Source organism: Eleutherodactylus coqui, chromosome 8 (assembly GCF_035609145.1).
Source record: "Eleutherodactylus coqui strain aEleCoq1 chromosome 8, aEleCoq1.hap1, whole genome shotgun sequence".
NCBI lineage: Eukaryota > Metazoa > Chordata > Amphibia > Anura > Eleutherodactylidae > Eleutherodactylus > Eleutherodactylus coqui.
In genome coordinates, this window is record NC_089844.1 from 102,476,029 (window position 1) to 102,492,982 (window position 16,954).

The 16,954-nt window shown below is 39.6% G+C and overlaps 1 protein-coding gene across 2 annotated transcripts in view; it reads left to right on the top strand.

The window, feature by feature from the left end:
* The first annotated feature begins 6,659 nt into the window (after positions 1 to 6,659).
* Positions 6,660 to 16,954, top strand: part of RBFOX1 (RNA binding fox-1 homolog 1) — a 744,520-nt gene continuing 734,225 nt past the window's right edge. For both annotated transcript variants that reach the window (XM_066576151.1, XM_066576152.1), the window contains exon 1: positions 6,660 to 6,862. In XM_066576151.1, coding sequence (XP_066432248.1) covers positions 6,719 to 6,862 — 144 coding nt within the window. In that variant the 5' untranslated portion in view covers positions 6,660 to 6,718. The remainder of the gene's footprint in view (positions 6,863 to 16,954) is intronic.

Sequence of the window (16,954 nt, forward strand, 5' to 3'; positions counted from 1 at the left end):
TATAAGCGTGTATCTCTAGTAGTGTGTATGTGGTGAAATTGTGGAAACCAGTGAGTGCGTGTGAAAGGCCTGGTCACATTCACATTTTTGGGTTCTGTCTTCCTGCTTCATTATGGATAAGAAAAACGACACCAAGTGCCCAAAAGAAATCATAGAACAGAACCAAACAGCGCCAAATGGACCCTATTGTCTATAATGGCGTCTCTTTGGTTTCCGGCCAGGGTTCCTGCATCTTACACAGTGAAATAACACACCGAGCAGAAACTCCAACACTGATAGGCATGAGTCCCGCGAAATGTATACGCAAATACGCTTGCTGCAACGGAGCGTATTTATGCATGAAAAAGGTTTGTTCGCGGGGTCACACACCCCCCCCCCCCCTTGCTTTTTTTAACCTGCCATAGAATTCTATGGCGGCTTTCTGTGTAACACACAGAAAGATAGGATAGGTCCTATCTTTTCTTGTGCGCATGAAACGTGTTTGCGCAGGTTTTTGCATGCATGAAACTCATGGCCGTAAAATGTAATAAATTAAACCTATTAATTTCAAGAGGTTCGTTCTCACAAACGTGTTTCTCGCATGCAAATTCTGGACCCTGCTCGCTTTTTGCAGGATGCTGCCATAGAAGTCTATGAAATCACAGTGAAGGGTATGACAACCCTTGCTCATGTGCAAATTCACACTGTTGCGGCGACCGTATTTACGCATACATTTGCTTGTGGAAGCCCTTAGGCCACTCTCACACAGGGACGCGGCAAAGCATCGTGATTTTACTTTCGTTTTTTGCCGACAGCCTGTCTTAGCGCATCCCATCGTTGTGATGGGCGATGAGGTGCGCAAACGCAGAAAAATAGAGCAGACAGCTCTCGAAAATCGTGGCGCTGGAAAGCGTCATCCAACGCCCTGAATTGAACGCATGTCTGCGAGGCCCCGTTGAAATCAATGGGAGCGTTATATGACGATTACCGCGGCATTTAAAACGCTGCAGTAATCGTGGTAAACAGCGCCTGTGTGAGAGAGGCCTTCATTTGTATTGTGTGTGTGTGATGAGAGGGTGTATGATTGTTTGATCTGTTGATATGTGTGTTTGCAGTGTATGTGAGAGATGTGTAGGGGTATGAGAATTCTGTGTGTAGTATGAGGGTGTAAGCATATCTGTGATGGTGGGGTGTATGAGTATCTGTGGATGGATGTATTTGTATTAGGCTTCATGTCCACGGGCAGAACGGGTTCCGTGGGCGGCAGCCCCGCCACAGGATCCCACCCTGCCCGCAGCATGAAGACATTCTGGATGCCTACGGGTCGTCCGGCGTCTCCTCCATGCATGTTGGTGGGCACGCCGGCCGGCACCCCCCCCCCCATCCCCTCACATGCGCAGTGCAGATTTTTTTTTTTTTTAAATCTCCTGCTTTCCCGCAGCACACCCAGAGTGACAGTTCCGGGTGTGCCGCACACCAGACGGCTTCCATTAATTTCAATAGAAGCCGTCCCTGTGGGTCCCGTGGCAAAACGCAGCATGCTGCGACCTGTGTTTTCGGACCTTCAGGCCCTAAAAACAAACCCACATGCTTTAAGTAAGCTGCGGGTGCCCATGCTTGAACTCCGGATCGTCCGCGCGGGTGCCCCACATGGATTTTCGGGGGGGAGCTTGAAATATAAGCCCTACTTGGAAAATAAGCCCTCGCTCCAGATTTTTATATATTTTTTAAAGTATACATCACCTTAGAAGCGCTGTCCGGCGCTGCTGTATCCTCTTCCGGTCCCCGGAACTGTTTGTCATTTCTTTTGGCCGGAGATTGAAAAATCTCTGCCCCCTGGAAGCACTAGCTGAGATTGGCTGACTCTTATCTAATCAGAGCCAGAGCCCGATCAATGGCTGTGATTGATTCATCGAGCGCTGGCTGTGATTGTCTAAGCGTGAACCAATCAGATGCAGCACTTCCAGGAGGCAGGGATTTTTCAATCCCCGGCCAGAAGAGATGAAGGGGAATAGTGCCGGTGACTGCGGAAAAGACGCGATGGAGATGACAGCGCTTCTAAGGTGATGTATACTTTTTTTTTTTTAATTTCCTGCAGCTACGGCTTAGGTTATGGCTTTGACAGTAGGATTTCCTACTATCAAAGTAGCATCGCACCGCACGAAAAGTGCGTTTTCGTGCGATGCGATGCAACAGAGAGGAAGGCTCCATAGGGAAACATGGGCTACAAAAGCTCACGAGTCACGTGCATATCGCACAACCAGCAAGGTTTTTATGTCGGAATGTCCCATGCTACAAAACATTGCATGTGGGAATTAAACCATAGGAAAGCATGGGCTTCACATACATGCGATTTGTAGCATTGTAGCAACGCGACAAAATCGCACGACTTTGTCACACATGTGAACGAGACCTTACTGAAACAGAAAAGCTTAAGAAGCATCATGTGGCGCACTACGTAGTTATTGTACTGCGCCTGCACTATTTGTGTAGCTCAACAGTCATTATATGACAATGTCTATGTAAATAGCATAAGGCGCTATATGAACATTAACCCTTTCCAATCCACTGTCTGACATCTGAAGACATTCTGATTGCAGCCTGTACAGCTTTGATGTCGGAAGACGTCCGGTAGGGTATTCTCACTGTATATTACTGGCCGCTCTGTTGTCGGGGGGCCTCTCCAGCATGTCACATACTGCAGTACTGGCACTAGCGAGCAGATGGCGCCATTGTATAATGGCAGAAAGAGAAAGCCCCCTAGGAAACCCTGAATCCAAAATTGGATAGCAAAGGGTTAAGCGCGTTAAACGAAAAGATGTAGAATTCCGCACATTTGTTTGGCACCTTTTTGGTTGCCATATGTGGACTGTAAGGGTGTACGGCCTCTTTCACACGGGTGACAGTGATATTGCCGTGAGAAAATCACAGCCATATCGCATCAGTGTTCTGTGCAATACCGCTGCATTTTCTCACTGCGATATCGCGATTATGAGTATCGCGACTTTGTAGCTCTCTTTTGCTGGGATTTTTAGGGGTGGTGGGGTGATCTTGAAATATAAGCCCTGCCCCGAAAATAAGCCCTAGCTGCATAAAAAAAAATACATCGCATAAGAGGCACTGTCCAGCTCCGCCACACGTCTCCTCAGGTCCCTGACAGACTTGCTTGTAGTTTTCCCTCAGCGCTTCCTGATCAGGAGTGTGAATCAATCACAGCCATTTGATGAATGTAGGATTTCCTACTGTAAAAGTTGCATCGCACCACATAAAAACCGCGTTTTCGTGCGATGCGATGCAACACATAGGAAGGCTCCATAGGGAAACATGGGCTACAAAACCTCGCAAATCACAGCAATATTTAGCAACCCGTAGTTTGCTTTTCTCGCAATGTATCAGGCTACAAAACATGGCTAATGTAAGGGACCCATTGGAAAGCATGGGCCTCACATACATGCGATTTGTAGCGCTGTCGCATCGCAAGAAAAGTGCGTGATTTTGTCACCCGGGTGATACTGGCCTAGGTGTATTATTAGTGATGTGAGGGTACATGAGTGAATAACTGTGAATGTGTCTGTTTCTATTGATTGTGTATATCTCTGATGTGAGGCTGTATGATTAAAAGCAGTTTTATACGGACATATTTGCGTGTGTTTTGGGCACACAAAAATCACGTGCGCAATACACAAAGAACAGAACCCTTTGATATCAGTGAGTTATTTCTCATTTCCCATTATTGTGCGTTAAAAAAAAGACCTGCTCTATTTTCCTGCGTATTTGGGCACCAAGACCCCCATAGAAGTCTATGGGAGTTGCGCAAGTACACATGCAAAACACAAGAACATGCACATTACGATGTGCAATTTCCGGGAAAGGAGAACACATCTGGACCTCATTACGCTAAACCAGGGTGGGGGGGGGTCACATGTGCATGTGAACAGTCCCTGGATGTGCAGAAAAATTACAGCCAATATGCGCAAATCAACCTTGTTCACCGCGCAAATATGTTGCACTGAGGCAAGTGTATTTGTGCCTGCGCTTGACACAGCACGGTGTATTTGCGTATGTGCGAGGTTTGGAGATGTATATAATATACATCTTGCACGTGTGTTTGCATTAAATACTGTAATTATTGACCATGTAAGGCCAGTTGCCACATCCTTTTTGTGGATTTCAAGGCTATTTAAAGCCTAATGAGCTGCAGATGTGTTCTTTCCCCTGCATTCGCGCAGTGTCACACCTTTCCTCTTGCGTATTTTCACACCTCCCATAGACTTCTATGGGACCATTGATGCACCAAATGTAGGTCATACTTTTTTACGTGTGTGTGAAGTGTGTGCACAAAACACGCTTATAAGAATGAACCCATTCAAATCAATGGGTTCTATTCTCTGTGTTTAGCGCGTGCAGATTTTGCTGTTGCAAATACCTGCGCAAACACGGTCGTGTGAAGAAGCCGTTATGGGTGAATTAGTTGATGTATTTGATTTAAGTATTTCTGAGTGCCTGTTAGTGTTATTTGTGAATGTGTGTGATGTGAAGCTATGTAAGTGTATAGTAAATGCATGATTGAGGGCTCCTTCAGATGAGCATATTCCAAAACACGCTTGCTCCTGCAGCATTTCTTTGCGCAGAGAACAAGTGTACTTTGCATGCGTGCCTGCGCAAATACTGTACGTATTTTCACAGGCGCCGCTAGTTCACATGGGCAGGGGAATCACCCTACCCCGATTTAAATGGCTATTAAGCAAAACAAGGTGCCGGTGTTCATTCCGCGTAAATTAATGCAGAGACTGAGCGATGAACAATAATTCATTTGTTTATCGTTCGTCATTCAGTTTATGCATGCAGAAAACTGAATGATGACCAGCCCATGTTTACTGTGAATGGAGGCGGGTTGGTTGGAATGCCTCCATTCACTCAGTAATGATCACTCCTGTGTAAAAGTACAGGAACGATCATGGCTGGGCCGACCGGTTGGGCATCTGCACCCAACAAGTCATCCCATGTGAAAGGGCCATAAGTGCGTATTATGAATGTATGCGTTAGTATTACTTGGGTGAGTGTATGATGCAAGTGTCTGAATTTGTATGTGTTTGGTCATGTGTTGGCATTACATATATGTGACATGAAGACGTATGAGTGTATGAGTATATCTGTGAGTGCATGTGTTTGTAAACATGACGGGAAAGCACATGAGTTGCATCCTTGCATGCATGCCTTTGTCTTATGTGTGTGATGTGAAGGTGTGTGAGCCTGCGCCTATCAGCATGTATGTTTGCACTCCGTATCTGTGCCCTATATGTTTCGTGATGACGCATATACCAACTGCTTATACTTCCCTATCTCAGCAATCTAATGTTAATGAGTTCATCGCAATTATAATATTTAAATGCTTCTAAAGTTTTTAAGCCAACCCCAAACTTCATCGGATCCCTTAAAGCTTCTGCAGGCAACCTAATATTCTCCTACACAACCCCTACAGAATCCACACGTGTTCCAAACCTAGACCCTAACCCCTCAGTCCAAGCATATAGTGTCAATCCTCCTATCGCCTCTCCACAAGGACACCTAAAGTAAAAAAAAAATACTTTGATCTGCAAGTCACATTCTGTTTTATTACATAAAGGTTAACTAGCCCTCCTAATGAACAATTATGACTCTATAAAACAAAGAAAAAGAGTGTGCAAGAGCGGAATATTAATTTGAAACATAGGTAATTCTATTCGCAAAGGGAAAAAAGTACATATTAAATAATAAAAAGACAAATTTCATTTTAAAAATGGATTCTGATAGACTAATCTCCTGTAATAGACTGAATATAAGACCAATTTAAATTCTAATTGTAGTTGAAGATGGTGTCTAAGCCTTTTCGCCATTTAAAAAAAAAAAACAAGTCTGGATCCTAGTGAATTGTTAACTTTGCTACTGTATAGCAGGGACGTGGAATCCTGCAAAGTAGGATGTAATAAGGATTAAAAAAAAAAAAGATGGTATTGGCTAACTAAGATAAGGATCATCATCAATGTACATACAGTATCTGGCAAAAAAAAAAAAGAAAATATATATGATTTGGTGCTGAGTCTGCTGACCAACAGCAATGCAAAAGAAATTCTAATAGACACTGGGTCCCAGCTGGGCAATGACATTAATTGCCTAAATCTCACGGTTGTCTGTGATGCAGCTTTCTCATTCAATCCCTTGCTCTCTCCCTCTCTCTCTCTCTCTCTCCTTCTCACTAGCTCACTCGATCTCTCTCTATTTCTCTCCACCCTCCCTGGGGATTTTAAAAATGCAGTATTTGAATTTTGGTGAGTGGTAAAGCCTCTGCCCTAGGACCCATTTGACAAATGAGAAGCCGTGCAGCATCAACACCAGCCGACTGAGCTTCAGTGAGTCAATCTCTCTGCTAGTCAGCAAGCTCCTGTTGGGAAACGCCGAAGCTCCCTTCTCTTCGCTGTCATTGAGGAAGTTACATTGACTCTTCATTAAGGCTGCAGGCTTTGGTTTAAATCCCTCGTTTTTGTATTCTATCCATTTAAGCGGTTTCACTTTTAATTTGCCTAGTTGCCTTAGCTGACAAATGAACACACGTTTCCAGCAGTAAGGATAGCAAAGGGGACATTTAAAAAAAAAAAAAAAAAGACTTTTTTTTTTCTTTTTTTGGTAACTTTAAGTAACCGCAACTTAAAAAAAAAAGACGATTTAAAAGCTGCTGACAAGACAGGACAAACGTGCTTGCATGCTAGCCCCTTCACTTGTTCTACGTCGACTCCAGAGCAACACCATGCAGCATCCTCTGACGGGTGCAACCTGCGTGGCACTGCCGAATGTGGGCATGTGTCCACAGCTCTCTTGTGCCTTGACTTTTATGTACTTGCAGCAGGTAAGTTTTCTTCTTGCTTTGCTCTTTTCTCATGTTGCTTTTTTTTGTAACAGATGAACTTGACTGTAGCTTTCTAGTCTCATTCTGAATGTAACCTATTATTTAACAAGTTGGGAGAAAGCAGCGATAAGACTGGCATAGATTGCTTCCACTGGAATGTCTTCTAGGTTGTGAGGTTAAGATGTGAGTGTGCTGTATAGAATCTCAGCAGCTTCTTCTTCCTGCAATAGGCATCTTATCTGGGAATCATGGATTCAGGCTGCTGCTGCTGTTAGAAAACATAACCTGGACATTAAATGATAACATGTAAACCCATTCTGCATCATTCTAATTCAGGCTTGTGTATCTGTCCATGACTTGCTGCAGTCCTGGGGAAGTGTCTGCTTTAGTGGCTTTCTCTAAAATACTAGGCAGCATTATTTTAATGAGATGTAAATGTCTCCTTTTGTGAACTTGAAACGTTCTGTTAAAGCTAATAACCTAATAATAGGGAGAGAAGCAATGGATGTTGCCTGCAAAACCTTGGCTTCCTAGGACATGAAAAGAGTTAACGCATAGGAATTAAGCATTGCACCAGTGTAAGTGGTTAAAGTGTGATCTTATTGCCTGATCCTGCTTCATAGGCTTGCAGAAGCAAAATGCCTTGATATATATCTCAGGAGGGTGTCTATTTTCTAATCTCTCTCTAGTCTGGACTGTATTAATTTCCTCACCTGTGACTTAAGTCTTCACAATGGCTATCTTTGTGCTGCATAATCATAAATGGACCTTTTCAGTGATATTAAATGGTAATGACTGTGCACATGTAGTACATGGAGAAAGCAGCATTCATATACATTGTCATGTGGGGTATAGCAATCTGTTTATGCACCAGTGTGGTCCTATTCATAGACACCTACTTACATACAAACTTTATCTGTAGACCGCCTGTGCATGTCACCGAGGAGAGACATATATGTATATGAGACGTACCTGCTGCAATATTTGTACACAGTCTTTGCTGCATTAGTGGGGTGCGCTGCTATCTCCATTGTACCGTATTTACATATCATAATTTATAGCGAACTACATTGGGCAGGTTAGAAAGGAAGCAATATAGGCGACACTTTACTGTATATTTATGTGAATTTTATTGCAATTTTGCAAAAAAAAACCTAAACTTGGATTTGTATCATGTGACTTAGTGTAAACTATACTACAGTAGCAGTCTTTTTTTTTTTTATTACCCATGCAGTAATAATAATATCCTGCACAGGACTGAGTGTGATGCATACATGCTGTTCTAGTAAAAGGTCCATACATTTTATTTGGTTATTCTTCACGCTGGCTCGTAAGTAATTTAATTAAACAATGCTAGATTTCCTCTATAATATCCTGGTATGGTGTGGTTCACCTGGTGTCCTGATATAGCATGAGTTTCTTGCCTATGCAAAGGGCAAGGCAGTAAACAATAAGACCTGCAGCTTATTCTCTGCTGCCCTATGGGCTTTGTTGTCACTTTAGCATATTATAATATATGCATACTAAAAGATTTATGTGTACATAGATTGTGACGGTGATTTGGGAACAGCAATGCGAGTTCATGTTTTTGCATTCCCAATTCGAATTTGCATTTGATAAATGCTGAATACATCAACTTTCTAGGATTGTCTTTTTAATTACCTCTTCCCTAATAACTGGCTGTCCTTTTGCTTTAAATAAATCTTTCATAGATCTAATCTGCACCACAGCTCCTTTTTTTTTTTAATTAGCTTTGCTTTAGGTATTGGTCAAAGTCTTGCTATTGTATATGACCTGCTTGGTCATCTGTTTGCACTATTTCTTTCATGATTTGGATATTTAGTATTAGCAGTAAAGAGTGAAATGCATTTGGAGGTGAGAGGTCAGAAGGACCTTACGAAGGGTTGGGAGATTTACATGGGGGCAATTGTGATTTAATGTGATCATTCCACTCCATCTGCAGTCCTATGCAAGCACATTACTACTGCAGGTAAGGTGCAACCTCTCTTTAAATATGTTCTCAATACAGTAACGTGACTGATAGTGTATTACTGTATGGATTTAGCTATAGGGAAAACCGCATTAACCATTTACACTCTCGCTGGACCTGATGTGCACTAAGAACATAATCCATTCCTGGACTCAGTGGCACCAGGAGTGGCTGATACAAATTCCATTCCATCAGTAACTTGTCTGATTGCATATAGGTTTGATGTGTAACCAAGGCATATACGCATTTCATTGACTCGTTTTTCCTTATGTAATATGGAAGCCGTCTGCATATAGTAATAAGGGATAGACCATTACGACGTAAACAATGTGCAATAAAAGCCCACCAATATTTATTGCCACTAACTCCAAACGCAGTGTAAATTTTAGATTTGTCTTGAATATTTTAACAGATACTTTTCGCCTTTGCCAGTAGTTTTTAACAGTTGTCTGCATTATTTATAAACCAGGAAAATACATGCAGATGTCAACAGGCTGCCGCTATACGCTTTATTATTACAAATAATGCCACATAAAGCACAATAGGAGGGGGACCATATCTGTATGAATGACAAGTTGGATGAAACAGAACTAAATGGAACCAAGAAATTACACCAGTAAAAAAAAACTATTTGGTTTATTGTCATTTTTTCATTGTAAAGAATCTTAAAGGACTTCTGGTGAGCAGATATTATGGAAATACATGATTTTCTTGTCAACGGTTTTTTTTTTTCCCGCTACCGTGCCAACTATAGCTCCTTAAAGAATTGCCAATTTTTGCATTGAGAGCGTCTGCATTATACACAACATAATTCTCTATAAAAATACACACACTCTGCAGGGTACGACTATAGTATTCTGATATAGTTTACAAAGGAACATTCACTGTTGTTGTGTACTGCCAGGCTTTTACTATGCAGCATAGAGTAGTTCTGCTTTCAAAAGAATATTTCCGCTTTTGAAGCCACACAAATAGTTAATGTGCAAGATACACACATGAACCTGCATAATGTTTATATCCATACAATAGTAGACATTGGACAACTCCATAGAATATACACTATATCATCATACAATAATACTCATCCTTACAAGATAAATTTACATGAACATCTATGTAATATACACCTATTCAATAATATATCCATACACCGCTAACATTTATACAGATATACACACCCATACAATAATACGCATCCAATAATACACGTCTATACATTCATACAATATGACACATCCATTCAACATTACACATCTCTACATGTCAATACAAAAGTACACAGTGATACGCCTACACATCTATATACTACACTACATATCTACAGACCAGACATCCCATTACACCTCATATTCGCAGACAGTAATACGCCTTAATTCAATTATTCACTTCTAGACACAACCATGCAGTAATATGCATATATATACTGCACAGCAATACAAATCTGAACACTGTACACATTCATGTAATAATACTCATATACATTTACACATCCAGACAAATATACACATTTATATGAAAATGCATATGCATTCATGAACACATATCTGTACATGGCACACATGTATGATACATACATGCATAGAATGTACATGGTTATACAACAAGATACATTTATGCCACAAACACACAATAATAATAATAATGAAAAGAATAACAATATACAAAATACATATCCAAACACTGTACATATTGATACACATCTACACAACACTCACATCTGTACAATAATACACATGCATACATGGTACACAACACTACTGTATTACACATTGATTGGCTGTCACGCTATAAATTGGTTATAGACTGATGGGATGGCTTTAACAAGCTGTTTGATGCAAAGTTCTGCATAGGCTTATACTTGTTAGCCATTTGTATCGGGAAGGTAAAATATCAGAGAACTGAATGTTGTCACTTAGCACTTTGGGCTGCATTGTTTTTCCATTCTTTTAACTCTAAAACTTATAACAACTCGTAGCATCACAGCGTAGTAGCAATATTTGCAGTCCTATGCAAAAAAAAAAAGACAACTCTGCTACATTTATGCCATAATAGAAAAGGCGCCACTCATTTTTTACTTTATGTCATAGTGGGAAAAAGCGGCAGTGCAACATACCTTCAGGAAAGAGAAAGTCCCGATTTTGCCAAATTTGAATGTAATGAAAAAATGTATAAAATGAATCACAATTGTGTATCTTTACAGTTCATGTATCGGTAGTATGTTATATACCTAGCACATAACTAACACCTTTTATAAATTACCAAATAACTATCCATGTGTCCCATATCTGGAACCAGCAGACCGTGAACGCGGCTCACTTATAATGCGATCGCCTCCCTTTGTAGATGCTTGAAGAGCCTATAGAATTGTCCAGTATAAATGTTACTAATTGATTGTTTCCTGTTGATTATCAGACAGGTATGGCCTACAAAATCCTCTTCTAGGTACAAAGTTCATAGCATTGCACTTAAGAGACCCTTACAAGTTTCATACCTACTTTGTTACTTTGCAGTTTTATTTTAGAGTGACATTTATAATGTTTAGTTGGTGTTGAATTAACATATAGTGCGTGTGCATCCATGTTTTCATCTACGACATATGTTTCTGCATGCATTTTTGTACATGTATGTTTTTTCTTTAGTGATACTTTATATCACAAGTACTCTTTGCGCGTATTTGCTGTGTATATTTGTGTATATCTGCTTAATATTTCATACATGCACATCCTTAGTTACGCTCATATGATGTGATATGCGTATGTTGTCTGTTTGTTTACTGTATGGGTATTTCCTTATATGTGTGTTTGCATGAATTGTATTTCATATATACATATTTCTATTAGCTTTATCCATATATCCCAATGTGATATTGTGTATGCTTGCTGGTATGTTTGTGTATGACTCTGTCTTCATATACGCATGTGTGTTTGTGAAATACTTGATATGTATGTTCCTGCTAAATTCATGCACATATTTATGTGTTTTGCTACTCTGTATCATAATATAGTCTCCCACCATACAGAACTTTGTGTCTAACAAAAATATAAAACATCCCTTAGTGTAGAAAAACATGTTTTCCCCCCCATGTAGAATAACTGCCTTGCTGTGGATAATAATCCTAGTCCACCTTAGTAGTAATATCTTACTACATTACACAATGTATTCTATTTACTCACAAGAAAGCAAAGTTTTGTTACATGTTGCTCTAAACATTCGTTTTAACCAGTGGTCAAACTGCCATCTGTTCAAGTACACTACAATAAGTTATCTTACAGTGGGCCATGCCCTTGTCAACGTGCTTGAAATGTTAATTTGTATTCCTCACTTAATGATGATGCATTGGGTTTATTTTTCAAAATGAAGTCATCCGTAATCTGGGAATAATTTAGCTAAAATGGAGACATTGCTCAAGGTGGACATACCTAGATCGAAAGCAATTGAACTAAAACTTCTGGATCAACTTTTTTTTAATTAGAAAGTAGCCTGCAGTAGATCATTAATGGCGGCTGTGACTGGTCATTCTTAAGTGCTTAAACAGTAGAAAATTGGCATTTGGGAAGTGCTGGGCTTGCAGGAATAGGTATCAGCTGTGCAGGCCGATGGCCCTAAGGAGATGAAGAGAAGTAGAGCTGTTAACCGTGTTCTTTAAATAGTGCGCAATAAGTCAATCAGCATCTTCAATAAGTTAATTTGCTGTCCGGTGGTTAGTCGTCTTTGCTGCTTAATAAATAAGTCAAGTCGAACAATAATATGAATTATTTAGTTTGGATTTTGCCTTGAAAACCTGTCATTTTGTTTAGCCATAGAAATAAAAAGGGGCATTGAAATAGTTTATGATAGATCTGCATATTTGATGAGTTGGATTGAGCAATATACAATAATAGAGTAGAATTATCTACAACCGTATGCATATTGTATAGGATGCTAGGAGACGTTACATTTATCCTATTTATATCCTTAGCTCTGCATGTTTAAGCAAATTTAGTATAAAAATCCGAGGTGTAACCGCTGCCTGCTTGTATAATTCGAAGCTACACTGCATAGAGTCCTAGCTGAATATACTTTGTTTCCTTTGTAAGCTCCAGCTATCAGCATGCAAAAAGATCTGTCATACGATGATACGTAGCACTTTAAAGCTATGTTTCCAGAAGAGACTTGTGCCGCAGGAACATAATCACTGCGGCAATTCACCTAAAATGTGAACCCATATGTTGGATAGAGCTTACTCTGCAATCGACTGTAACAGTCTATGGTGGAAGTACTGCATGTGTTATCTGCACTGCAGTCTAATGATGCTGCAGGCAGATTGTTCTATACTGCTTCTTGTCATTGCAATTCCCAGTTGATAGGGAAGCTGCCTGGAATCTCAGCAGTGACGTGCGAGATGGGAAAAACCCCATCCTCCCTCCTCCCAGCAATTGTGATCTCATGCAGCAGAAATTGCAACTCCAAATAGGGTTTGTGGAAAACATGACCGTCATCTTGGTGGTAGACACTTGCCCTAAGCTTGAACTGGAGAGCAGCTCAATAGATCATGCTGTGATAACTGGATGTGATTACATAACCATGTCTGATAATATAAGCTGCACATCCAGAAGGACCGGGGGAGAAATGCCTGAGCTGCTCTTTTATAGAGTTCTGAAATACATGAGCATCAGGCTGGACATTGTATCGAGGAACAAGATTTTAAATACAGAAAGCGTAATTCAGGCATGTGTGAGCAATCAAGCATACTGGAAGCATTGTTCCTGGTTATCACAAATCAGCAATCATTTTAACCTTCATTTGGAGGAACAGTAAAGATACAATAAAACGAGGATAGATATAAGATAGATAGATATGAAATAGATATAGATTTGAGATGGATGGATGGATGGATGGATGGATAATGGGGAGACATATTAGATAAATATTGGAAAAGAGATGAAAACTAAGAGATGGTAAGACAGAGGGAAAGTGAGAGAGCGAGAGAAAAATAGATGTGTATATATAGAACAGTGAATATACAATAATAGGATGATAGATAGATAGATAGATAGATAGATAGATAGATAGATAGATAGATAGATAGATAGATATGAGATGCATGCATGGCCTAACATGTACTGTTCTTTTGAGGTGCAAAAAAGGAGGGTCTCAAAGGTGAAATAAGCTACTGACAGAGGTGGCTCATGGTATCTTTTGTTAAAAGATAGATAGAGAGATATTAGATATGAGATAGATAGATAAAAATATAGATATGAAATAGGGGTATATAGATTTGTAAAGTATAGGGGACAGATAGATGGATAGATATGAGACGTATAGACATTAGACGCATAGACATTAGACGCATAGACATTAGACGCATAGACATTAGACGCATAGACATTAGACGCATAGACATTAGACGCATAGACATTAGACGCATAGACATTGGACGCATAGACATTGGACGCATAGACATTAGACGGATGTACATTAGGTGGATAGATATTAGATGGATAGGTATGAGACGGATAGATGAATAGATGTCAGATGAATAGATGAATAGATATCAGACAGTTAGATATGAGACAGATAGATATTATACGGATTGATATGAGACGGATAGATATGAAACAGATATCTATATCTAAATACAAATAGATGTATAGATATGAGCCGGAGAGATGGACAGATATGAGATGGAGAGATGGACAGATATGAGCTGGAGAGACAGATAGAGAGATACATTAGATTGATAGATATGATATGTATGCAGGGCCTAACATGTACTGTTCTTACTAAACTTGAGGTGCAAAAAAGGGGTTGTTATAGGTGGAATAAGCTACTAACCGAGGTAGCTCATGGTATATTTTGTTAAAAGATAGATAGATATTAGATATGGGAAAGATAGAAAAAAAGACACACATAAAATAGAGACATATAGATTTTTTCAAAAGGATATGAGACAGATAGATATGAGACGTATAGATGGATAGATATAAGCTGCATTGATATGAGACCGATAAGATGGGTAAATAAGAGACACATAGATGGATAGATATGAAACATATAGACATTAGACAGATAGATATTAAATGGGTAGATATGAGACAGATAGATGGATAGATATGAGACGGAAAGATAGATAGATATGAGACGGAAAGATGGATAGATATGAGACGGATAGATATAAGACGGATAGCTGAATAGATATGAGACGGAAAGATGGATAGATATGAGATGGACTGATATGAGATGGATAGATATGAGACAGATAGATGGATAGATATGAGACCGATTAGATGGATAAATAAGAGACGCATAGATGGATAGATATGAGACGTATAGACATTAGACGGATGTACATTAGGCGGATAGGTATGAGACGGATAGATGTATAGATATGAGATGAATAGATATGGGACGGATAGACATAGGATGGATAAATGGATAAATATGAGATGAATAGATGGATAGATATGAGACGGATAGATATAAGTCAGATAGCCGAATAGATATGAGACGGAAAGATGGATAGATATGAGATGAATAGATGGATAGATATGAGACGGATAGATACAAGACGGATAGCCAAATAGATATGAGACGGAAGGATGGATAGATATGAGACGGATAGATGGATAGATACGAAACGGATAGATCAATAGATATGAGCCGCAGAGATGGACAGATATGAGCCGGAGAGATGGATAAATAGATTAGATATTAGAAAAAAGATGAAAACTAAGAGATGGCAAGACACAAGGAAAGTAAGAGAACGAGTGAAAAATAGATGTGTATCTATATATATATGGAGTGCAAAAGACAAGAAATGGATACACAGGGAGAGAGAGATAAAAAATTGGAGTGTGAGATCAATAAGATTAATAGATTATCTGCGTTTGTTAATAGAAAATTAGAATATTGCGTGATTTAAAATCCCTGTTCTTCATTTTCCGTAAACCCTGATTGGCCGCAGTCTGTTACTCACTAATTATTCTGCATGTATTAAACCAGTAAAGATGCATTTTTCTCAGCACATTGTACATACGCAGTGCCATTTTCACATGAGAAATGTCAGTGCTTTGCCTACTTGAGTGAAAAGGAGCCCACATTACCACTAATGCTCATTCGCCATCTGTTTTCCTTACAGCTGGGCCTTGACGGATTGTCCGGGGCAGGGAGTAGATGTTTTTGTTTTGTTTTCTGATTAATGTAACTGCTGTACAGTAGATGATGTGAAAGAGAGAGCAACTGCTCCGTATTCACTAACACACAGGCCCATTGTCTAACAAATTAAGCTTTGTAAATGTGCACCATGGTGTTATGCAGATTATGACTCCACGCTTGTCTCTTCACCAGAGGGGGCAGTGTGGCACTCATGTACAGCATCTCCACTTAGGGGAACGTATAGTCTATGCATGACTGCAGCATCTGGAGCTACCTTAAATTACATAAGAGGGATATCCATGAGTGTTGTGTTCCTTTTAATTATATGCATTCATTATAATCTGGTTAGGTCTTTGTTTTGCATTTTACAGCAATAATATGCAATACTTTATAAGGCTGCAGTGTACAAGCAGTATCAGGTCAACACACAGCGAGAAGATTAAGATTTTATTTGTAGTCATGTCTGCTGATATCTAGAAACCAAGTGCAGATCTCAGGGACTGTGGTGATCTTCATAAGCATGTGTGTATAACAACCCATATGGATGTGATGTGTTCATAAACATCGTGGATGTATTTATGTGTCTCCATATAGACTACTATGGGAACACATATATATGCCCATTTACATGAAATAATAAAAAAATAAACAAAATACAAATATGTGTTATATATTTTTAAATCATTCATTTGCATTTTAAGCGTTTCCAGTGCAAAAGATTATTTGATGACATTCTAGAATGATTGTTGGTTAATTTACATTCATTGCCTGATTGAGCCATATTGTACTTTAATATGCCTTACTTTTCCTATGCAAATGCCCATAGTTTTAATAATAATAGAGTTATTCACCCAAGAAACCATGGTATAGCTATAGGGGGTACAGAGGAAACAGTTGCATCTGAGCCTTGGGGCAAAGCTACATAAGAAGTGACTAGTACAATCGACGGCATATAGAATATTAGATGC